At 38.7% G+C, this 20208-nt stretch overlaps 1 protein-coding gene across 1 annotated transcript in view; it reads left to right on the forward strand.

The window, feature by feature from the left end:
* Positions 1-20208, forward strand: part of LOC122801229 (mucin-4-like) — a 279676-nt gene that overhangs the window by 13624 nt on the left and 245844 nt on the right. The window contains exon 3 of the mRNA XM_044070782.1: positions 5672-5824. Coding sequence (XP_043926717.1) covers positions 5672-5824 — 153 coding nt within the window. The remainder of the gene's footprint in view (positions 1-5671; positions 5825-20208) is intronic.

Raw genomic sequence — 20208 nt, forward strand, 5'->3', positions numbered from 1 at the left:
TGAAATTATATAAGTAATAAACAAATAAATACTATGACTTAAAATGCAAGAAGAATAAAATTATACACGGGATTCAGAGACATGGTCTGCATAATTGTAAACTCCTACATCAGGTAGATGCAGTAGAGATAACCATAGAAAATGCAATTAGAGGCACGTTTACCACAGTGAAGGAGACCTCATTATCATTATCTGAATGGGGGAAGGAGACCTCATTATCATTATCTGAATGGGGTGAAGGAGGCCTCATTATCATTATCTGAATGGGGGGAAGGAGACCTCATTATCATTATCTGAATGGGGGGTAGGAGGCCTCATTATCATTATCTGAATGGGGGGAAGGAGACCTCATTATCATTATCTGAATGGGGGGAAGGAGACCTCATTATCATTATCTGAATGGGGGGCAGGAGGCCTCATTATCATTATCTGAATGGGGGTAAGGAGACCTCATTATCATTATCTGAATGGGGGGTAGGAGGCCTCATTATCATTATCTGAATGGGGGGAAGGAGACCTCATTATCATTATCTGAATGGGGGCAGAAGGCCTCATTATCATTATTTGAATGGGGAAGGAGACCTCATTATCATTATCTGAATGGGGAAGGAGACCTCGTTATCATTATCAGAATGAGGGGAAGGAGGCCTCATTATCATTATCTGAACGGGGGAAGGAGGCCTCATTATCATTATCTGAATGGGGGGAAGGAGGCCTCATTATCATTATCTGAATGGGGGAAGGAGACCTCATTATCATTATCTGAATGGGGGGAAGGAGGCCTCATTATCATTATCTGAATGGGGGAAGGAGACCTCATTATCATTATCTGAATGGGGGGAAGGAGACCTCATTATCATTATCTGAATGGGGGGAAGGAGACCTCATTATCATTATCTGAATGGGGGCAGGAGGCCTCATTATCATTATCTGAATGGGGGGAAGGAGACCTCATTATCATTATCTGAATGGGGGGAAGGAGGCCTCATTATCATTATCTGAATGGGGAAGGAGGCCTCATTATCATTATCTGAATGGGGGGAAGGAGACCTCATTATCATTATCTGAATGGGGGAAGGAGACCTCATTATCATTATCTGAATGGGGGGAAGGAGGCCTCATTATCATTATCTGAATGGGGGGAAGGAGGCCTCATTATCATTATCTGAATGGGGGGAAGGAGGCCTCATTATCATTATCTGAATGGGGGAAGGAGACCTCATTATCATTATCTGAATGGGGGGAAGGAGACCTCATTATCATTATCTGAATGGGGGAAGGAGACCTCATTATCATTATCTGAATGGGGGGAAGGAGACCTCATTATCATTATCTGAATGGGGGAAGGAGGCCTCATTATAATTATCTGAATGGGGGAAGGAGACCTCATTATAATTATCTGAATGGGGGAAGGAGGCCTCATTATCATTATCTGAATGGGGGGAAGGAGACCTCATTATCATTATCTGAATGGGGGGAAGGAGGCCTCATTATCATTATCTGAATTGGGGGCAGGAGGCCTCATTATCATTATCTGAATGGGAGGAAGGAGCCCTCATTACCATTATCATTATCTGAATGGGGGGAAGGAGGCCTCATTATCATTATCTGAATGGGGGGCAGGAGGCCTCATTATCATTATCTGAATGGGGGCAGGAGGCCTCATTATCATTATCTGAATGGGGGGAAGGAGACCTCATTATCATTATCTGAATGGGGGGAAGGAGGCCTCATTATCATTATCTGAATGGGGGGCAGGAGGCCTCATTATCATTATCTGAATGGGGGGAGGAGACCTCATTATCATTATCTGAATGGGGGGAAGGAGGCCTCATTATCATTATCTGAATGGGGGGAAGGAGACCTCATTATCATTATCTGAATGGGGGGAAGGAGGCCTCATTATCATTATCTGAATGGGGGGCAGGAGGCCTCATTATCATTATCTGAATGGGGGGCAGTTACCTAAGTGCTAGAAAGCACCCTGTCAGTCATTGCCACTGATGACTCATGCATCACAATGGAACAGGGACCCCCCTTTCAGTCTCCCATACACACATGCAGACATGCCCTCAGGCACAGACATAAACATGTGTGCGGGCACACACACATACGCTCACACAAAGCCATAAACTCACCCAAACCACTACCTGTCTGCTAAACTTCCACAAACTTACCTGCAAAGTGTTCCTCCCATTCACTTGGATGGGTGACTGCCATCTTTTGGCTGTGTTAATTAACAGAGTCAACTGTACTCTTTATGCAGATGAGCAATTTTCTGATTCTCCTCTCAGTAAGTCACTTTCTGTAGGCATTTCTGGGGAGAGCACATGGTTTGGCTATCTAGCTTTAGCCACCCACCCGAAATACCTCATAATCATTTATTGCAGCCATCAGTATGACCCACCATAATATTCTACTGAACATGTAAAACTACATATAGCCTCTCTCTGAATCGTAAAGGGTTCCTTTGTGGGGTTGGCCACTCATAGTTGGGTTTACCAGTTGTGGTATCCCTTTCAGAAACTTAATGTATTTTATATGTACAAAACTCATGCTAGGTAGAGGACTATGTTTCAATCAATGTTACTTTAAAAAATAATGTGGTGCATTTAGCAATTAAGGCATTATTCTAAATATTATATACCAAGGTGTAACATCAGTGATCAGTGCTTGAGATATATGTTGCATAGTATTTATCCACTCAGGCTTCACCTTTGTCATCTAAATGCAGTACAATGGGGTAAATCATATACAAATCTCTCTCTGGCATTGATTATTGCCTACTTCTAAGATTATTTTAAACAAAAGGCACTCAATGATTTATGGGGTGAGAAATCAATCGGCAGAGTAACCACTTACAATTAATTTCCTTGCAGAAGTTTCAAACAATACATTAAAAAATGATCACCTTGATATGTAAACAGTAATGTTTACATGGTCACAAAATGAAGAATGACTGTATCTATAAGTCAGTTTAGCTTCATACATTTTCTTGTATTTATTATAATATACTTAAAGAAGCTTATGTCATTTTAATGTAGTACATCCTTACTGTTATATACAATCCTGTTGACTGTATTATGGTCTGTGATTTTGGTCAAAAATGCACCCAAATACTGTAGATTATGTTTTATTTTAGACCTCAATAAATACTGCAAATATACTCGCATATTTATTAATTTTTCTTTTTGTTAATGGAGGGGGGGTAGCCTTGTCAAGTTGATCCTTCTCAACCGTGATCTGGGCTCAGACAGAGCAGATCATACAATAATATCACAAAGCATACAATTGGATAGATACAGCGTGATTGCAAAAGTCTAACAGTATTCATAAATATGCATTAAAGCCAGTAGATATGAATACAAGACCAATAACTAAGAAGATTAGTACATATCAGTAACAACAATGGTTAGTAGCAATACTGTAGATACTTAAGATATACATTAATTTCTGCAATGTGTCAAATGCATTTAGTTATATGTGCACATAACAGATGTGATAACACTACCAGTGGTTAAGAGAAGCTACCAAAGCTTTTTATTAATGTGTAAGAAGACTTGGGGAGCTACCCCTATGTCCCTGAAGCAGTCAAATGATTTTGTCTAAATTAGCTGCCTTTTCAAGTATTTTCTGAATGCTTGTATTATTCTTTGCTTTCTGATTTCCACTAGGAAATAGTTCCATGTTGCAGGAGTAGATTGCCGAAAGTTCTTTTACCAATTTGCCTTGCTAAAAGGTGATCTAGAAAGTTGTAATATAGCTGTACTAACATTTCTTAGTGCATATGTTTGTTCCCTCCTGATAAGCAAAGATATGAGCAGTAGCCAGTAGCATTTATTCATAATTTTGTAAAGTAAGTTCCAAATAAAAAACACTCTGGTATGTACTGCTAGCCAGTTGATTTTTATAGAAAACAGTAATGTGTTTTACTAGTTAGTAGACCATATCATAAGATTTTTGTTTTCTGTTTTCTGAAGATGCAGTCTGTTGGTTTTTGATTGCAAAGAAATAGGGGTTAGGCCGTACTTCTGGGAAGTAACTTGTTTCTGGCTGTAGCTTGTCTTGTGGATGGAGGAAGATGGGGGGGGGTGTCAGATTTTATAGCAATGCTTTCACATAGACACTTTATTCATAATTTTCTCTGTCGGTTATTTGAAGGACAGATTTGGGTCAACTATTACTCTATGATATCTTTAATGATTTACACAGGGTAAGAGGTTACTCTGTAGATCGTGTATTATATAAGTGGGTATTTTAGCAAGAGATTGCTGGTTGACAAATATTGTTGTTCCAGATTTGGTAGTATTTAGGGTAAGTCTGTTAGCTGCTATCCATTTGATAGTTTTGAAAAATCTTTTTGGATGTTATGGAGAGAGAGCAATAAGGTTTGCCTGTGGATTGCATGAGTATATCATCTGCATGAAGAACTACTTTTGAGAGATGGTGTATCATGAGTAAGTTCATTTAAAACAGAGATAGGAGTAATGGCCCCAGTGCTGACCCTCGTTTTACTGTATCTGTTTCTGAGAGATTCAACTCTGCATATATATATATATATATATGTATATATATATATATATATATATATATATATATATATATATATATATATATGGATCTACCTGACTAGATTGAAACGTGAAAAGAGCGAAAATGACTTCACCGACGCCAGAAGATCGACAGTTCACAAACACGACACCTCATACACTCGACACATCATAACAACAAACAAAACAAATCCCCTATCCAAAACCCACACACACAACACAAGCACACCAAAATCCTTACAAACCAACACTAACCCATACATACACAACTATCTACAACCCTAACCCAAACCCTTACCCTAAGGTCCGTCACTATCGCACACTCACCTAACCTGCACCCTAACCCTAACTCACTTATCCCACCCCTATCCCTACAGACCGCCAACATCGCACACTTACCTTACTCGCACCCTTACCTAACCCGTGCCCTAACCCTAACTCACTTATCCCACCCCTATCCCTACAGACCGCCAACATCGCACACTTACCTTACTTGCACCCTTACCTAACCCGCGCCCTAACCCTAACTCACTTATCCCACCCCTATCCCTACACACCGTCAACATCGCACACTTACCTTACTCGCACCCTAACGTCCGTCACTACCGCATACTTACACATCCTTTCCCCATCGCAGTGTTCTCAGCGTCGGTGTCTTCCTCCGTCGGTCTTCTGCCTTGTCGATCTTCTGGCGTCGGTGAAGTCGTTTTCGCTCTTTTCACGTTTCGATCTAGTCAGGTAGATCCATATATATATATATATATGTCTATATATACAAACACACACACACACACATATATATATATATATATATATATATATATATATATATACACACACACATAGAGAGAGAGACAGCTTCTTCCACAAAAATTAAAATATCCACATATTTTCAACAATATATTATACTTCCTAGCTATTCTTTTACAGTTAAAGAAAAATGCAGGGGAAAAACAGTCTAATACATAAATAATAATATTCTGCATCTGTAAATAGCATTCTGTATTTGCCCTCATCTCTGAATTAAGATGGATTTGAGAAGAGCTTAATAAATTTGTGCTTAATAGCTTTATATTTTGTTTAGAGAAAGTATTCATAAGTTTATTTATATTTTCTTCAAGGCAATTCATGTGAAGATATTGATGAATGTACTGTCGCCAGTATCTGTCAAGGAAATAGATACTGTTTAAATACAATTGGTTCTTACAAATGCCTATGCAGTCCTGGATTTCAAGATATCGCTGGTGTCTGTACACCCACTCCTACTGACTTGGGTAAGTAATAATGTGACTAACCGAATATTCTCATTAAATGAAAAAAGGATACAGAAATGCATATTGATTTTGTGTTTACTATTGAAAATATAATCCGAGGTTTAAGATGTCTCACATTGCCCTAATTGTATTATCTTTGATAACTGTAGAGAAATGCTGCAAAAGGGATGGTGTTTCTCTCCTGTGATAGACCTGCAGGTTTATATGGTTTAGACTTTGTCTCAAAAATCTTAGGCAATCCTGAAGTGATTTGCAAAGAGAAGAGCAGTTCTACAGTTACATAGCACCACAGAATATCATATTTTTATATATGACACCACACAGTCCTATTTACTGAAAAAGGAAATGACAGAAATCTGCCACTTTTATTACAAATGAAATGTAAAAAAAAAATAATATTGGTTCTTTTTTGTTTATTTGTTTGGTTGTTTGTTTAAAGTAAGTCTAATCAAAGTTGCATCTGCTCCAAACCGGAAATCTAGTTTTAAATGTCTGCTAGATGATGTGTTTCCACATTCACTGATCCTCTGATATTCATAATAATTGTTTATTGACAAAATGTTGTCTACATGCATTCAGTCCTCTTACATCTTAAAAATATATAAAATGTTTATGACTCTTTCTGTAGAAAGTTATTTTCTCCATAGAATCGCTTAACCAGATTTAAGCATCAGATACACATAAGAAGAAACATGAATGAGAGAGAATCTATGCTTCTACACCAATATATATATATATATATATATATATATATATAAATTTACATATATATATAAAAGACTACTTCTCATTCATTTACATAAAGAACAGAGAACAAAGCAAATTTCTTCACTGCTCCATTTCAAAGAATGATACCTTTTGAGTGTAGTGGGAAACTGGGTCGAATTATATATTTATTCCTTGAATGACCATGTGTAATCAAGACCATAAGGCAACAAGGAATTAGTTGCCATCTGGCAAGTGACTAGATAAATGGGAATTGATCAGTCTTTACAAGCACAAAGAGGAACTCAAAACCATATGCAAACCACTAACTAAATCTAACCCTAAATACTGCTTATACTGGAGGTAAAGCATCAGACTGGAATAATGCACTGCAGAATGAAATAGATATATTCAAGTACTTTTTCAATCAGAAGCATTCAGTTTTCTAAAAAGTATATTATGAGAATGATGGTAAAATGATTTATTTTTGAGTGGTCTGTACTTCTGACTCCCACTATATTTGCTTTGGTTCTTACACCACTATATCTTAAAAAAAAGGACAAATCTACTTTTGATAATTTTACTATCAGCCGTCTTGTTCCTCAGGGGGGGAAAGCTCTAGAAGAAAAAGCTAATGATCTCACTTGATCTGGCCATAGTCAGGCCATCACTTGAGTAATGTTTTTTCAGTTCACCACATAGGTGGTAATCCATTAACTATGGAAGAGGTAATCAGGGACCTAGGGACCCAAGTCGACAGTAACCTCTCATTTGACACTCACATTGCCAAGGTGGTTAGGAAGACCTTCTATATTGCCCACCTTATCATGAAGGGATTCACATCTAGATCAAGAGAGGTCATTGTGCCCTTGTACTCTTCTCTTATCAGGCCCATGATTGAGTACAATGCCCCATTTGGGATGTATCTTACCCAACACCTGCAGCAGTTAGAAAGACCCCAAAAGTTCCTTACCAAGAGGATAAAGGGTCTCAAACATATGTCAATATGCTGCCCGGCTGAAGAAACTCCAGCTCTACTCAGAGGTGATCTATGCCTGACGTACAAGGCCATGTCCAATCCGGAATTAATGGACATGCTCCACCTCAGAATATCCAAATTCATCAGAGCCATGAGAGCAAGAGATTTGAACCTCAACACAGAAATAAATAGGACGTGCTGGAGGGACAGATTCATAACCCAGAGGCTCCCTACACTCTGGAACAGAATCCCAGTCCATGTTAGTCAGAGCCCCTCACTAACTCTCTTCAAGAGAAATCTTGACGAGTGGATGGGAGATCATAGGTTTACCCTGGGGGTCATCTCTGTGTCAATACTAGACAGAGGCACAGTAAACTAAACCCTAAATGGGCATAGTGTTCTCATCCCAAGGGGTGGCGAAAGCCACACACACACTCTGGCTAGGCTTATAAATGCCCTAAGGCAGATAGCCTAGTATGAACCTATGAACCTATAAAAAGAAAGGTGCATCAGGATGCTAGTTAGAGTCTGAAGGGAAGCCTTCAGAAGGATGAAGGCTGTGTTTGATTAGCTTGATCCAATGTTGATTTACCCTGTTTGTTTATTCATTAATGGGGAATGCAGTTTAGTCCTAGGGTCACTTTCAAACATAGCCCTCGCCATTTAAGCACTCAAGTTACATAAAAGTCCTACTTAACAAATTCAGCATACACTGATCAACCTTCCATATTACAAGTGTGAGAAATATCCTAATAACTCCCAATACAACAGAAAACTAATTATTACTCAACCTTCATAAAAGTGAATTCTGAAAATTACTGCAGAAATGTGAAATCATTCCTGTAATGGGAATATGCCACCTATACCCCTGGCTTGGCAGGAACTGCACTCTAGACTAAAGCTAACTACATGTATGAAACTTTAGGTCATTGCATTGTAGCTACATATTCCCACACATTTGTAATTACAAATGGTGGGAGGTTGTTATAATGGTTAAAGTGTTTACCTTATAGACACAAGGTTCTGAGTTTGATTCTGACATGGGGTAATTGGCTAGGCTTATAATAGCCCACATGGGCAGTTAGCCTAGTACTAATCTATGAACCTATGAACAATGCAACATTCAAAAGATCACAGTTATGTTCTACATATTTTAAAAAGGCACCCATCATAACAGTTTCCAAGAATAAATTCCAGTTTGATCAAGAGCAGTGTTAGAGTCAAAAAGCTATAAATAGTAAAGCAAATGCTGCACTAAATGTATTATTCTTGCTGTGCCATCTCAGTTTTGGGTTAGTAACATATCTGTGTAGGGTGCCTGCAACTCAAATTTGTTGCTTTTATATTTATCTGTATAGAGATGGTTTAAAAGCAAAGGACAACTGTAAGTTCCAACAACTGGTGGGGATAATAGATGTGCTATATCTGCCTTTGACCTGACAATTGCAGACTATTACATTTACGTACAAAGTGCACACATAGATAACAGTGAGGATAGAATGGGCAAATGTCATGAATCCATTCCCAGATTACCATATTGTACTTCTGCTGCTTGAAGATAAGATTAAGAGAAAAAAAGCACCTTTTTATACATCACTCTGTGCCTATTTCTATTCTCTTAACGTTCTTGTACTACCCTCTGAAATGGTGAGCTGAAGAATTCATTCCCACAAAACAGCAGAAAGCACGGTTAACTTGAGTTTGGCCAGATGAGGTACATAAAGGGGAATAAAAGGGGGGATGCAAGCAATCATGAAAAACACCCATACTGGAATCTAACTTATTTAAGCTGTTTTCTTACTGGAAAGTAATGAAAAGGACTGATGGAGGTATAAGAAATAAGACCTAGTAAGCAGAGATGTGCACTGCAATAGAATTTGTCAAAATTCTGAATTAGCCTAGCTATTACAAACCTAACAAGGAGAGCTCATGGGTAATCACACTTAAGGACAATGAAATCACATGATGTAGGAAGTGATTACATCATTGTTTTGCATGTTAGCAACTATATGATTACTGTTTTCCATCCAAATGATATTCAGTTTAGAACATTAAGACTAAGAATTATGTATTCCTTCTGGAATATGACACTTTCTAGGCTAGACACTGGTTAATCAACAGTTTTAGATGACATATGGTGCCTAGAGTGAGGGCATAAATGTGCAAATCAGGAAAGCATCTGTTCATGTTTATACAAAGTAGATTTTATTTTGACATTTATTTTATTTTGACATTTGTTGACTGGGTTAGTCCAACTGGGCAGGTGTCCCTTTTCAGCGGAGACCCGGGGAGAAAAGCTCCAGATTTAAACGTACATGATATAGACAGAGTACAAGTTACAATACAATTACTGTTTATACACAGCACAACACAATAATTTATACATGTGAAGCAAAATGCAGAGAATCCTTAGACATTTTGAATATTCAAATAAAACATGAGTAACATAATTACATTCAATACAGAAATATCACTTGATTGCTAATAGTGAGAAGCAATGACAACATGATCAGCCTTGAAATATATTAGAACATAGACTAGAGATTATGTTAGAATATCAGAATCTAAGAAGAAAGTCATATGTTCTGTTTTGAAGAAATAAGTAAAATGTTTAAAAGAAAATTAGGTACGAATTAGAGAGATAGTAAGGAGAGGAAGATTAGGTTGGGTCAGTACATGAGCAGGTCCAGAAGTTTAATATGGTATCTTTTAATATTTTTTTTTCAAGCAGTAGGTATCAGGAATCAGTTTGATATGTAGTGGCAATTTATTCCAGGCTTTGGCTACTGAGTGTTTATAGAGAAGTTTACCAATGTTTTTATTAGGTTTATAAATCTCAAGGAGGTGTTGATCAGAGCTACAGAGAGTCTGTATAAGAGTGTAGTGGGAGAGAAGAGTAGCCAGAGCAGGACAAGAATTGAGTCAGTTAAGGATACTGTGAGCTAACTGTAGTTGAGGTAGGAGGAGTTGTATGCAGGCCATGAAAGGTTTTTAGGGATAGACAATAGTGTGAGCAATATGGTTTATTTGCTGCAAAATGAGCAATTTTATTATAGGTACGTTCCAGTTTATTTAGGAGATTAATTTGTAGGTTAGTGAGAATTGGGGCGGCATATAAAAGGGACAGTAGGAGATAGATCAGAGTGAATCTAGATTCATTTGTGAGGAAATTTTTTGTGTCTATAGAGGAGGCCGAGGTTTTGGTGTTTTCTTAATCCAGTATTGTATATATAGATCGAATTTTAGTTGGTCATCTATTATTACACCTACTACTTCAGTGTGGTTTTCTACCTTTATAGCTGTGTTATTGAGGGAAGAGACTGTGAAGATCTCTTTTAAGTGTTGTAGAGAGTTTCGGAGGAAGAGAAGAAGTTTTTTTTTTTTAGGGTTAAGAAGAAGTTGGTTGGAAGCAATCCATTTTTCTTCAGAGTGAAGAGAGTCTTGAGTGATAGTGAGGAGGTTAAAGAGTGTCGATCTAGGAAATAATTGTAGAGTTGTCAGCGTACTGAATTATGTAAGAGTGTGGACTGGATGTGTGTAAGTCATTTGTGAAAATGTTGAACAGTAGGGTTCCAAGAATGAAGCCTTGGGGAACCCCCATTTGCATGGGAAGGAATGTGGAGAATCCAGAGAGCCATTTAATAGAATGAAGTCTGTTTGAAAGATAGCCTTTGAACCAGCGTAGAGTAGAGTTAGATAGATTAAGGTTGGAAAGTTTAGACAGAAGAAGGCTGTGGGAGACAGTAAGACAGTATTGAAGGCATTTGAGAGGTCAAGGAAGAGATAGGAGGTTAATTTGTTGTCTCTGGCCTTAGAGATAGAGTAAGTGAAAAATACTAGAGGAGTGGATGTCCAGTGAAATGGATAAAAAACATGTTGGGTAGGGTTAGGAGATTTTCTTGTAGAAGATGATTAAGGACCTGTTTATGGATGCACTTCTGAAGAATCTTAGATGGGGAGACAGAATGGCTATGGGTCAGAAATTGGAGGGGTCATTTGAATTACCTGCTTTGTATAAGGGTATAACGCAATATTTCTTCCAGATGTCAGGAACAATATTTTCTTGGATAGATCTGTTTATGTGTATGGAGATGGGATAAGCAATGGATTTAGCAGATAGTTTATGGAATAGGGGAGATGAGTTAGATGAAGGGGAGCAAGTTTTGAGTTTGCTGAGGAGAGTTTGAATATAGGCAGTGGGGACAGGTTGAAGACAGAATGGAACTAACTGGGTGGATGGAGTGGGGGAGATAGATGGTAGGTGGATGTATTTGTTTTAATTAGTTTCTGAATTGACTCAATGAAGAAGGAGTTTAGAAGTGTAGCTGTATCAATGGGAAATGAATTAGAGGAAGGAGAGAGTGTGAAATGGGTTCAAGAGTGAAGAACTTTGTTAATAGAATTCCAGAATTTTGTGGGGTTAGATTTTTGGTTATTTTGTGGTTTTTGGTAAAAGTTTCTCCTATCTTTGTTGATCTGATTTTTAGTTAAGTGACAAAGTTCTCTGTATGTTTGTAAATTTGAAGGAGATTTGTTTTTCATCAGGTTTTTCCAAGCAATGTCTCTCTTGTACATGAGGGAACGGGTATTTTCAGTTAGCCAAGGTACAACGTTTGATTTTTTCTAATTTTCCTGACAGGAGATAGGGAGTTCAGGATGTTTAGGAAGATGCTGTTAAATTTTAGTACTGCATCTTCTAGGGAGAGGTCATGCAGAAAGGACCAGCTGATACAGGATAGCAATTGGTTAAAGGTTTCTTGGTTGAAGTTAGAAAGTTTATGATAGTCTTTGTAGTGATGAGACTTCTGAAGTTGGACAGAGTGTCTATGTATATAAATTGGAAGGTGGACACTGAGGGTATCAGGCAGAGTGGAGGAATTGTGGTAATGGTTTGGGTTGGAAGTGAAGATCCAGTCAAGTGTAGAGGAGGTAGTAGTATGTTTGTTCAGACGAGTGGGTGAAGTCATTAATTGGGAGAAACCATAGAGGTTTATATTAGAACTGGGAGAATCTAAGATTAAAGAATTCCAATCCATTTCTACACTGCCCAGTATATTGGTTTCATAGGAGATGGCTTGTGAGATCCAAGAAAGAATGTGTTCAAGGATGGGTTTGTTTTTACCTGGAGGAATATAGATGGCAGCTATAGCTATTTTTTGTGACTGTTTAAGTTGTGGGCAGCTAGGAGGACCTTTGCTGGATGGAAATTAGAAGGAGTGAGAGACAATGGGTAGAGGGAGAGTAGTTCTGAGTGCAGTATTGCTACTCTACCACCTTTTTATTGAGTCTGTCTTGGCAAATAATATTGTAGCCAGGTGGTAAGATTTTCCTGTCAGTTATATGGGGTTTTAGCCAGGCCTGTGAGAGTGTCAGGATGTCAGGGGAGTAGAGAGATATCCAGAAATGAAGTTCAGTTACTTTGTTTTTTATACTTTGAATGTCAAGAGACATTATAGCTAGGTTTCTGTTGTGTTCTGGATAAGGAGTAGCTGGTTTGAGGAGGGTAGGTCTGAAGGATGGAAGGTACTGATGGAAATGAGAGGGGTTGGATAGAGAAAGAGGAGGTAATAACAGGTCCAGGGTTGGGCAAATGCTGCCCGAGAGAGGTATTTTTAAGAGAGGGTGTTCGTTTGAGGCAAATTTCAGGATTAAGAGGGCATACTTTGGCTTAGTCTTGGGAGATAGTGAGGGCTGTTGAAATACTTTTAATTTGTGGAGGAAGGTTTCATTGAGACTGAATATTCTAGACACAATATAAACTGTAGCGGTAGTAGAGATGTGAGTGTGAAAAGACGTAAGAGTAGGGGCAGATATCTGAAAGGTTGGTATGGTAGGTAGTAGAGATGGAGAGAATATACAAGATAGAAGTGGTAGTTAGAAGATGTAACATCTTGTGTGGTACAACAAGGCTGGAGGAGGGATTGGGAGAAAGAACGTTTAGTGTTATACATTAGGGTAGTTAGAGAAGGTTAACCGTTAGATGTAGCCTAAGTTTAAAATAAAGGAAGTGGTTGTTGATTGGTTTGTATGAGGGGAATTTGGGAGCGGTTAGGGGGAGTGGTTATAATGGATAGCGTATAAGTGTATCGTATCTGAGGTGGGTGGGAATGGGAGTAAGATAGGGGAGTGAAGTGCACCCAAACGTAGTGAGGGCAAATGGAGCAGGGCTAGAGCAAGCTTTCAGCATGCTCAAACAAACTATCAATCACCTGCCGTGAAATTAGCCAGGGAGATGGAGGGATGTTCTGCTACAGTAAGTATGTGAGTTCTACCAAAGACTATGTTTACTCTTCAAACAGAGCTCAAAAAATGCCAGTTACTTTTACATGTGCCACTACTTTAAGTAAATACATCAACACTAAAATTATGCTAGGGTTCAACAAATGAATTTTGAAATTAACTAGGGGTTATTAAACAAGCAAAATATATGGGACAGGGAGTGTACTAACAGGTATGAATATTGATATTTACATTGCTGGCATTCCAGAGGGTGTGCTCACCTCTGTTTATAGAACACTACACAGACACTACTTAATGTCCAATAGATTAAAATATACTTTGGGATTTAGCCTTTTTTTCCTGGTAAAAAAGTGGTTCACTAGTAACTGGAAGATTTCCGGTCACCTGGTTGATCACTGTGATGGCTGATTCAGTCTATGTTAGAACACAGAGGTGGTGTAGGTGAAAACTAAAGTAAGAATAGGAGTTACATTGCTATGAGAAGAAACACATTACAGGCAAACTAAAAGTAAAATGAATATTCAACAGTACATGCAATATGTATTAGTATATAAGATTCACAGCAATTGTAGCAGGCAATTACTAAGCTATAAACAGTACAGTACATTACTATGACCTTAAAAGTTTCAGTAACACAGAGTTAACCTCTGTATAACCTGCAGTAGCATTAAGTGAAGTCTGTTGTGAGATTGCAATTATCTAAGTTCCATCAGTGCACATCAGCAGGCACGCTAACAAAATATAATGCTATGGAACACAAGGTGAAAAGCCCTTCTGCCTCTCACTTCACAAATACTAACTGAAACAAATACAAACACAAAAAGGTCAGTGAGGAGAGGCAGGGAAATGTTCTGTAAACAGCAGTTATGAAACAGTAAAAATGCCTTTCTGTATGGCAGCTGTAAAGCACAAATGAATTAAACAGTAAGGAAGCACAAAACTTAACATCCAAATTTAGCAAGTATGGAGAAATGACAGATAATTGCATTGAACTAAATATGTAAAGCAAAGTGTGAAACGTTACAGTGAACTTACAAGGAGAGCACTCTGCTCCAGAAAGCACTCAGCAACAAGGGTATTGGTGTCTTTATAAATGGTGTCTAAAACCTTAGGGTATATTTATAATATAGATCTGGATGTTAGGTAAATGGGGGGGGGGGGGTCCTGCAAAGGTATGTAGGGAAATTTAATAAAATAGCTGCAAAACTAGCGGGAACGTTCAGTGTGTTCAAAACAAAATATCAGTCACCGACCCTGAAATTAGCCAGGGAGATGGAAGGATGCTGATCTGGTAAAGTAAGTATGCAAATTTTACCAAAGACTATGTTTACTCTTCAAAAACAGAGCTCAAAAAAATGTCAGTTACATTTACATGTGTTGCTACTTTAAGTAAATATACCAACACTAGAATTACACTAGGATTCAACAAGTGGCTTTTAAAATTAACCAGGGGGTTATTAAACAAGCAAAATATATGAAACGAGGATGGTACTAACAGGTATGAATATTGATATTTGCATTGCTGGCATTCCAGAGGGCATGCTCACCTCTGTATATAGACCACTACACAGACACTACTTAATGTCCCGTAGATTAAAACATACTTTGGGATTTAGCCTTTTTGCTGGTTAAAAAGTTGTTTGCTAGTAACTGGGATGTTCTTGGTCACTTGGCTAATCTCTGTGATGGCTGATTCAGTCAAAGTTAGAGCAGGGAGGTGGTGTAGGTGAAAATTTGGGATTTAGCCTTTTTTATTTATTTATTTAACATTTATTTTACCAGGATAAGTCAAACTGGACATCATGTGTCCTTTCTCAGTGGAGTCCTTGGGAGAAAAGCTCCAAAAAAATAACAGTGTACATACATTCTTTAGATAACAATAAAACTGGCATACAAGATAAGAGAACCAATGAAGTACAAAAAACAATTATGCAGAACAATAAGATACTCAGGAGTAGTACCATTATTTACAATATATACAAAAAGTACATTTCAGGTGAGAGTATAGTGTATGCATTAAAGGCTTCAACGGGTCACTTACATATGGAAAAATGGGTCTTCAAGGGGGGTCTTTGCAGTTGCAGAGAGGGTTAGTATTGAGGTGTAATTTAAGAAGGCCTTTAAAGGTGCCTGTGTGACTTTCTAGCCTGAGTTCAGCTGGGAGGGTGTTCCATGCTTTGGCAACATCATGGGAGAATAAGGCCACCCCAGAACTGTTATTGCATGGATTAACTTCAATCAGGTTTTTGATACATGAATGTAGCTCCCTGTTAGGGTTGTGAAAGTTTAGCATGTCGGCAAGGGCAGGGCACTCCCCCAGATGGAAGAGAATTTGATGGGCTATGACGAGTTGGTGGTAGCTTAGGAGGTTTGGAAATTCTAACCAGTGCAGTTTAGTTAGGTATAGGCAATGGTGGGAATGTGATCTACTATTGGCAGTGAACCTAGGTATTTTATTGTAACATGTAGAGTGTTTGTTCAGGTTGGTTTTGTTAATATTGGTGAGAACTGGAGAGGCATAAAGTAGTGTTGATAAGAGATGAATCCTGGCTATTGTTGTTCTAGTCTCAGGGGTTAGGAATAGTTTGCAATGATATAGGCAACCTAGTTTTTTATGGACTTTAGAGATAGTTTGGGATATGTGCTTGTTGTATTTAAGTTGGTGATCAATATTGATGCCTAAGAGATTAGCCACAGTTACTGGAGTGATGAGGGTGCCATTAGTAGACATGATGGTAAAGGTGGTGTTGCAGTGTTTGGTTGGGTGGAATAGTATTAGCTGTGTTTTTGGGGGAGTTAGTATTAGTTGGTAGTTGTTTAGCCAGTTCTCTACCTCAGTGAAGGATTCTTGGGCTTTACTTTGAAGTAATTGGATGCTTGTTGCTGAGAAGATTAGGGTAGTGTCATCTGCATACTGGACAATGTTGGTTTTACTGGTAGCTAGATGGAGATTATTTGTAAATATGTTGAAGAGAAGGGGCCAAGGATTGAACCTTGTGGGACACCACATGTGACAGGGAGTGGAGGGGATAGGGAGTTGCCCCATTTGACAGATTGTGACTGGTTGTTTAAGTAACTGTTAAACCATTGTAGAGTGGGGTCATCAAGGTTGAGTTATGCTAGACAGGTGAGGAGTTTGTTATGGGAAACTGTTTCAAATGCCTTGGATAGGACTAAGATGGTGGCAGAGTTTATGATATTGGAAAAGTTAATTAGGGCAGTGTTGGTGCTATGGGAAGGTCTGAATTCATGTTGGGTTTTAGTTAGAAGGTTATTGGTTAGCCGGTGGGTAAGGAGTTGGTGGTGGATACATTTTTCTAGAATTTTTGAGAGAGGTGATAGGATTGCAATGGGGCAGTAGTTGGAGAGGTCAGTAGATGGACCTTCCTTGTGGAGGGGGATGATATATGAGGTTTTCCATAATGAAGGAATAGTATGCAGGGAAACAGATCTGTTAATAAGTACGGAGACTGGGTAGGTGATGACCTTGGATGCAATTTGTAGATATTTAGCTGGAAGACTGTCAGCAGCTAGGGTGGTAGGTTTGAGTTTAGCTAAGAGATTTTGAATGGTAGATGTTGGTACTGGGGTGAGTGTGAAGGGGGTGGAGTTAGTCTGGTAATTTAAGAGTTGAGGTTGGGTTGTGGGTGATATTGCACTTACCAGGTTCAGTATTGAAGAGGTAAAGTAGTTATTGGAACTAGAGGCTATATGTGAATCAATACCTTTGATATCTGGGGGTGGTGTGGTGACTTTTCCAGGCTGGAGGATGTTCACTGCAGCCTAGAATTTCTGTGTGTTGTTGTTATGTTTCCTTTGTAGGGAAATATAGTGGTTTATCTTGTCCAACCTGACCTGGGGTTTTTTTTTGCTTTATTTCTGAGCTCAGCAAAGCTTTGTCTAGTTTCGGGAGTTTTGTATTTTTGCCAAGTTAACCAAGCTTTGTCTCTAGTCTTGAGTAAGATTTTAGTGGCTTTGTTTAACCAGGGAGCAGGGTTACTTTGCAATCTTATTGTTTTCAGTGGGGCTAGTTTGTTTAAAATCCCTAGGATTTGGCATTAAAGTATTCTACGTCAATATCCAGGGGAAGGTTTTTTTATAGGAGCCCAGTCACAGGATTTTAGGGCTTCTGGGAATTGTACTGGGGAGAAGTTTTTGTGGAAGCGGATTTGTAAGAGAGCGGGGGTGTTGGCAGATTTTAGTTTGTGCTGAAGGAGAAAGGTTGGGTTATGGTCACTGAGGGAATCAGGTAGTATCCTGTATAGGTGGTCAGCATTGGGCTGGTTAGTCAGGATCCAGTCTAAGGTGGATTCAAGTTTGGTGATTTTGTCAATTCTTGTGGGTGAGTGTATGAGTTGTACGAATTATATAGGTTTATGTGGTTGGTAGCTATATGTGAGTGTATGGTGTTCCAGTCTATGTTGACATCACCTAGGAGTACAGTTTCTTGGGACAGGGAATGGGAAGCCCAGTAGAGTATAGAGTCTAGTGTCTTAATGTTATCTCCTGTTGGTATATAAATGCTGAGTAGGTTTAGTTGTTTGTATTGATTTAGTAGGATTTTGGTGAATAGGGTCTTGGCAGTGTTGAAATCTGGGGTTTCTTTTTGAAGTAGCTGAACTTTTAAATTGGATTTGTAAAGAAGGGCAATGCCACCACCTTTTATGTGAGGTCTGTCTACTCTTAATATATTGAAATGAGGTGGAGTTATGAAGTTATCTTTAATGTGGGGTTTAAGCCATGTTTCTGTAATCACTATAATATCTGGGTTATATACAGAGATGGTTCCATGTAACTGTTTTATTTATGATACTGCAAATGTTTAGGTTTAGTATGAGTATATCAATAGATTTGTGTTTAAATGGGAGATTGGGGTTAGGTGTGGTATGGGTGTTGGTTGTTGGGTCAGGGTTGGGGTGAATATCACCTCCTAGTAGTAGTTGAGCTGTAATGCTGGTGATGGTTTTAAGGTAGAATATAGTTAGGAAGTGGTATTTGAGGCTAAGGTGTTTTTAGATTGGGAGGTATAATGGATAGGAGAGGTGAGTTGTAAGATTAAAGGGTAATAGATAATTAGTTGTGTGTTTGTAGGTATGGAGGGATTGTTTCTGGTGTATGATAGGGTGGGTGATTTGATACAGTACATGGTTTTAAGTGGGTGGTGATAAGTGGTAATGATGGAGATAAAGTAAAGACAGATGGATAGAGAAGGCAAGAGTAATGGGATGATATGGTTGTGGGAGAGTGTTGCTGGTAACTTGGTATTTGAGTTCTCTGTGTTACAGGGCTGTGGATGGCTGTAGAAGGAGAGGAGTTATATGAAGTTTTGTGGTTAGAATAGAGGGTGTTTTAGGTTTGATGGAGTGAGAGTGTGATTTAATTTTAATTACATGCAGTATAAACAAAATCGTTTAAGTTATACAATAACAACGTCAGGCAGAATACAATTAAAATAAATATTTCAATGTCAAAATAGATAAGATAGTAAATGCATACAGTAGTAGGGTTTCTTATACTATTGATAGTCTATTCAGATACAGTTAAATAACTAACTAACATATACAACATATAAAACAGATGTTGTTGCCCTTTGGTTTATTTCTTACTTGTGTGGGCACGAATCCTGTTTGTTGCTTTTGTACAGCATATAAGAAGTGCAGCACACCTAGGGTACGTTTCCACCAGAGATTAGCATCACTGCTGTCCACTAACTGATGACAGCTGTGAAAAATCTATCAGACCATCCTGCTTGGGTCACCGGAGAAAAGAACAGTCTCTGGGGACAAAAGAGTCCTTATGACCAGTGCTAGAATTCAGCAAAGTCCCTTCCCAATCCTTCATTCATAAAACTGCTAAATCCACCAAACTAGCATTCTCTTAAAACAAACACACTTCTCCGCTTCCTGGCCTCTTTCTGCTCTGTTATATAGATTCACACCATCCGCTGCTCTCTCTGACTCTGTTGCTCCACAAGCATGTGCATATAAAATCGGTATGACTCTGGATCTGGCAGCACCAACAGAACAGTGGCAGCATAACTCCTCTTCTTGTATAGATTGCTCTAAGTGTTCAGGTTGTTGTACCTGTAGGTGGTTCGCGGACCATTTTTCATCCACATCAAGTGTGCATGACATGTCCATGGTGAAGTTCTGCTTGATTGAGTTGTTTCTCTCTCTCTCTCTCTCTCTCCCGCTGTCATCAACCCACACTGAATGTCCTGCATCAGAAGAGCATCAACATGAATGTGAGGTGGGTGAAAGCAGGACACAACTGCCCAAAGAGGGTGAGGTACATCGTGGTCAGGGCCTCAAAAGCAGCCCAAAATTACATACTCCATAAATAATTTAATAAGCCAAAACAGTCCTGAACTTCCACAGCCTTTACTCCACACCCTTTCAGTACCAAAATAATAAACATTTCAACACCAAAAAAGTGAAAATGGTTCACTAGTAACTAGAAG

The sequence above is a fragment of the Protopterus annectens genome, chromosome 4.part1 (assembly GCF_019279795.1).
Source record: "Protopterus annectens isolate FY-2018-M chromosome 4.part1, PAN1.0, whole genome shotgun sequence".
Classification (NCBI taxonomy): domain Eukaryota; kingdom Metazoa; phylum Chordata; order Ceratodontiformes; family Protopteridae; genus Protopterus; species Protopterus annectens.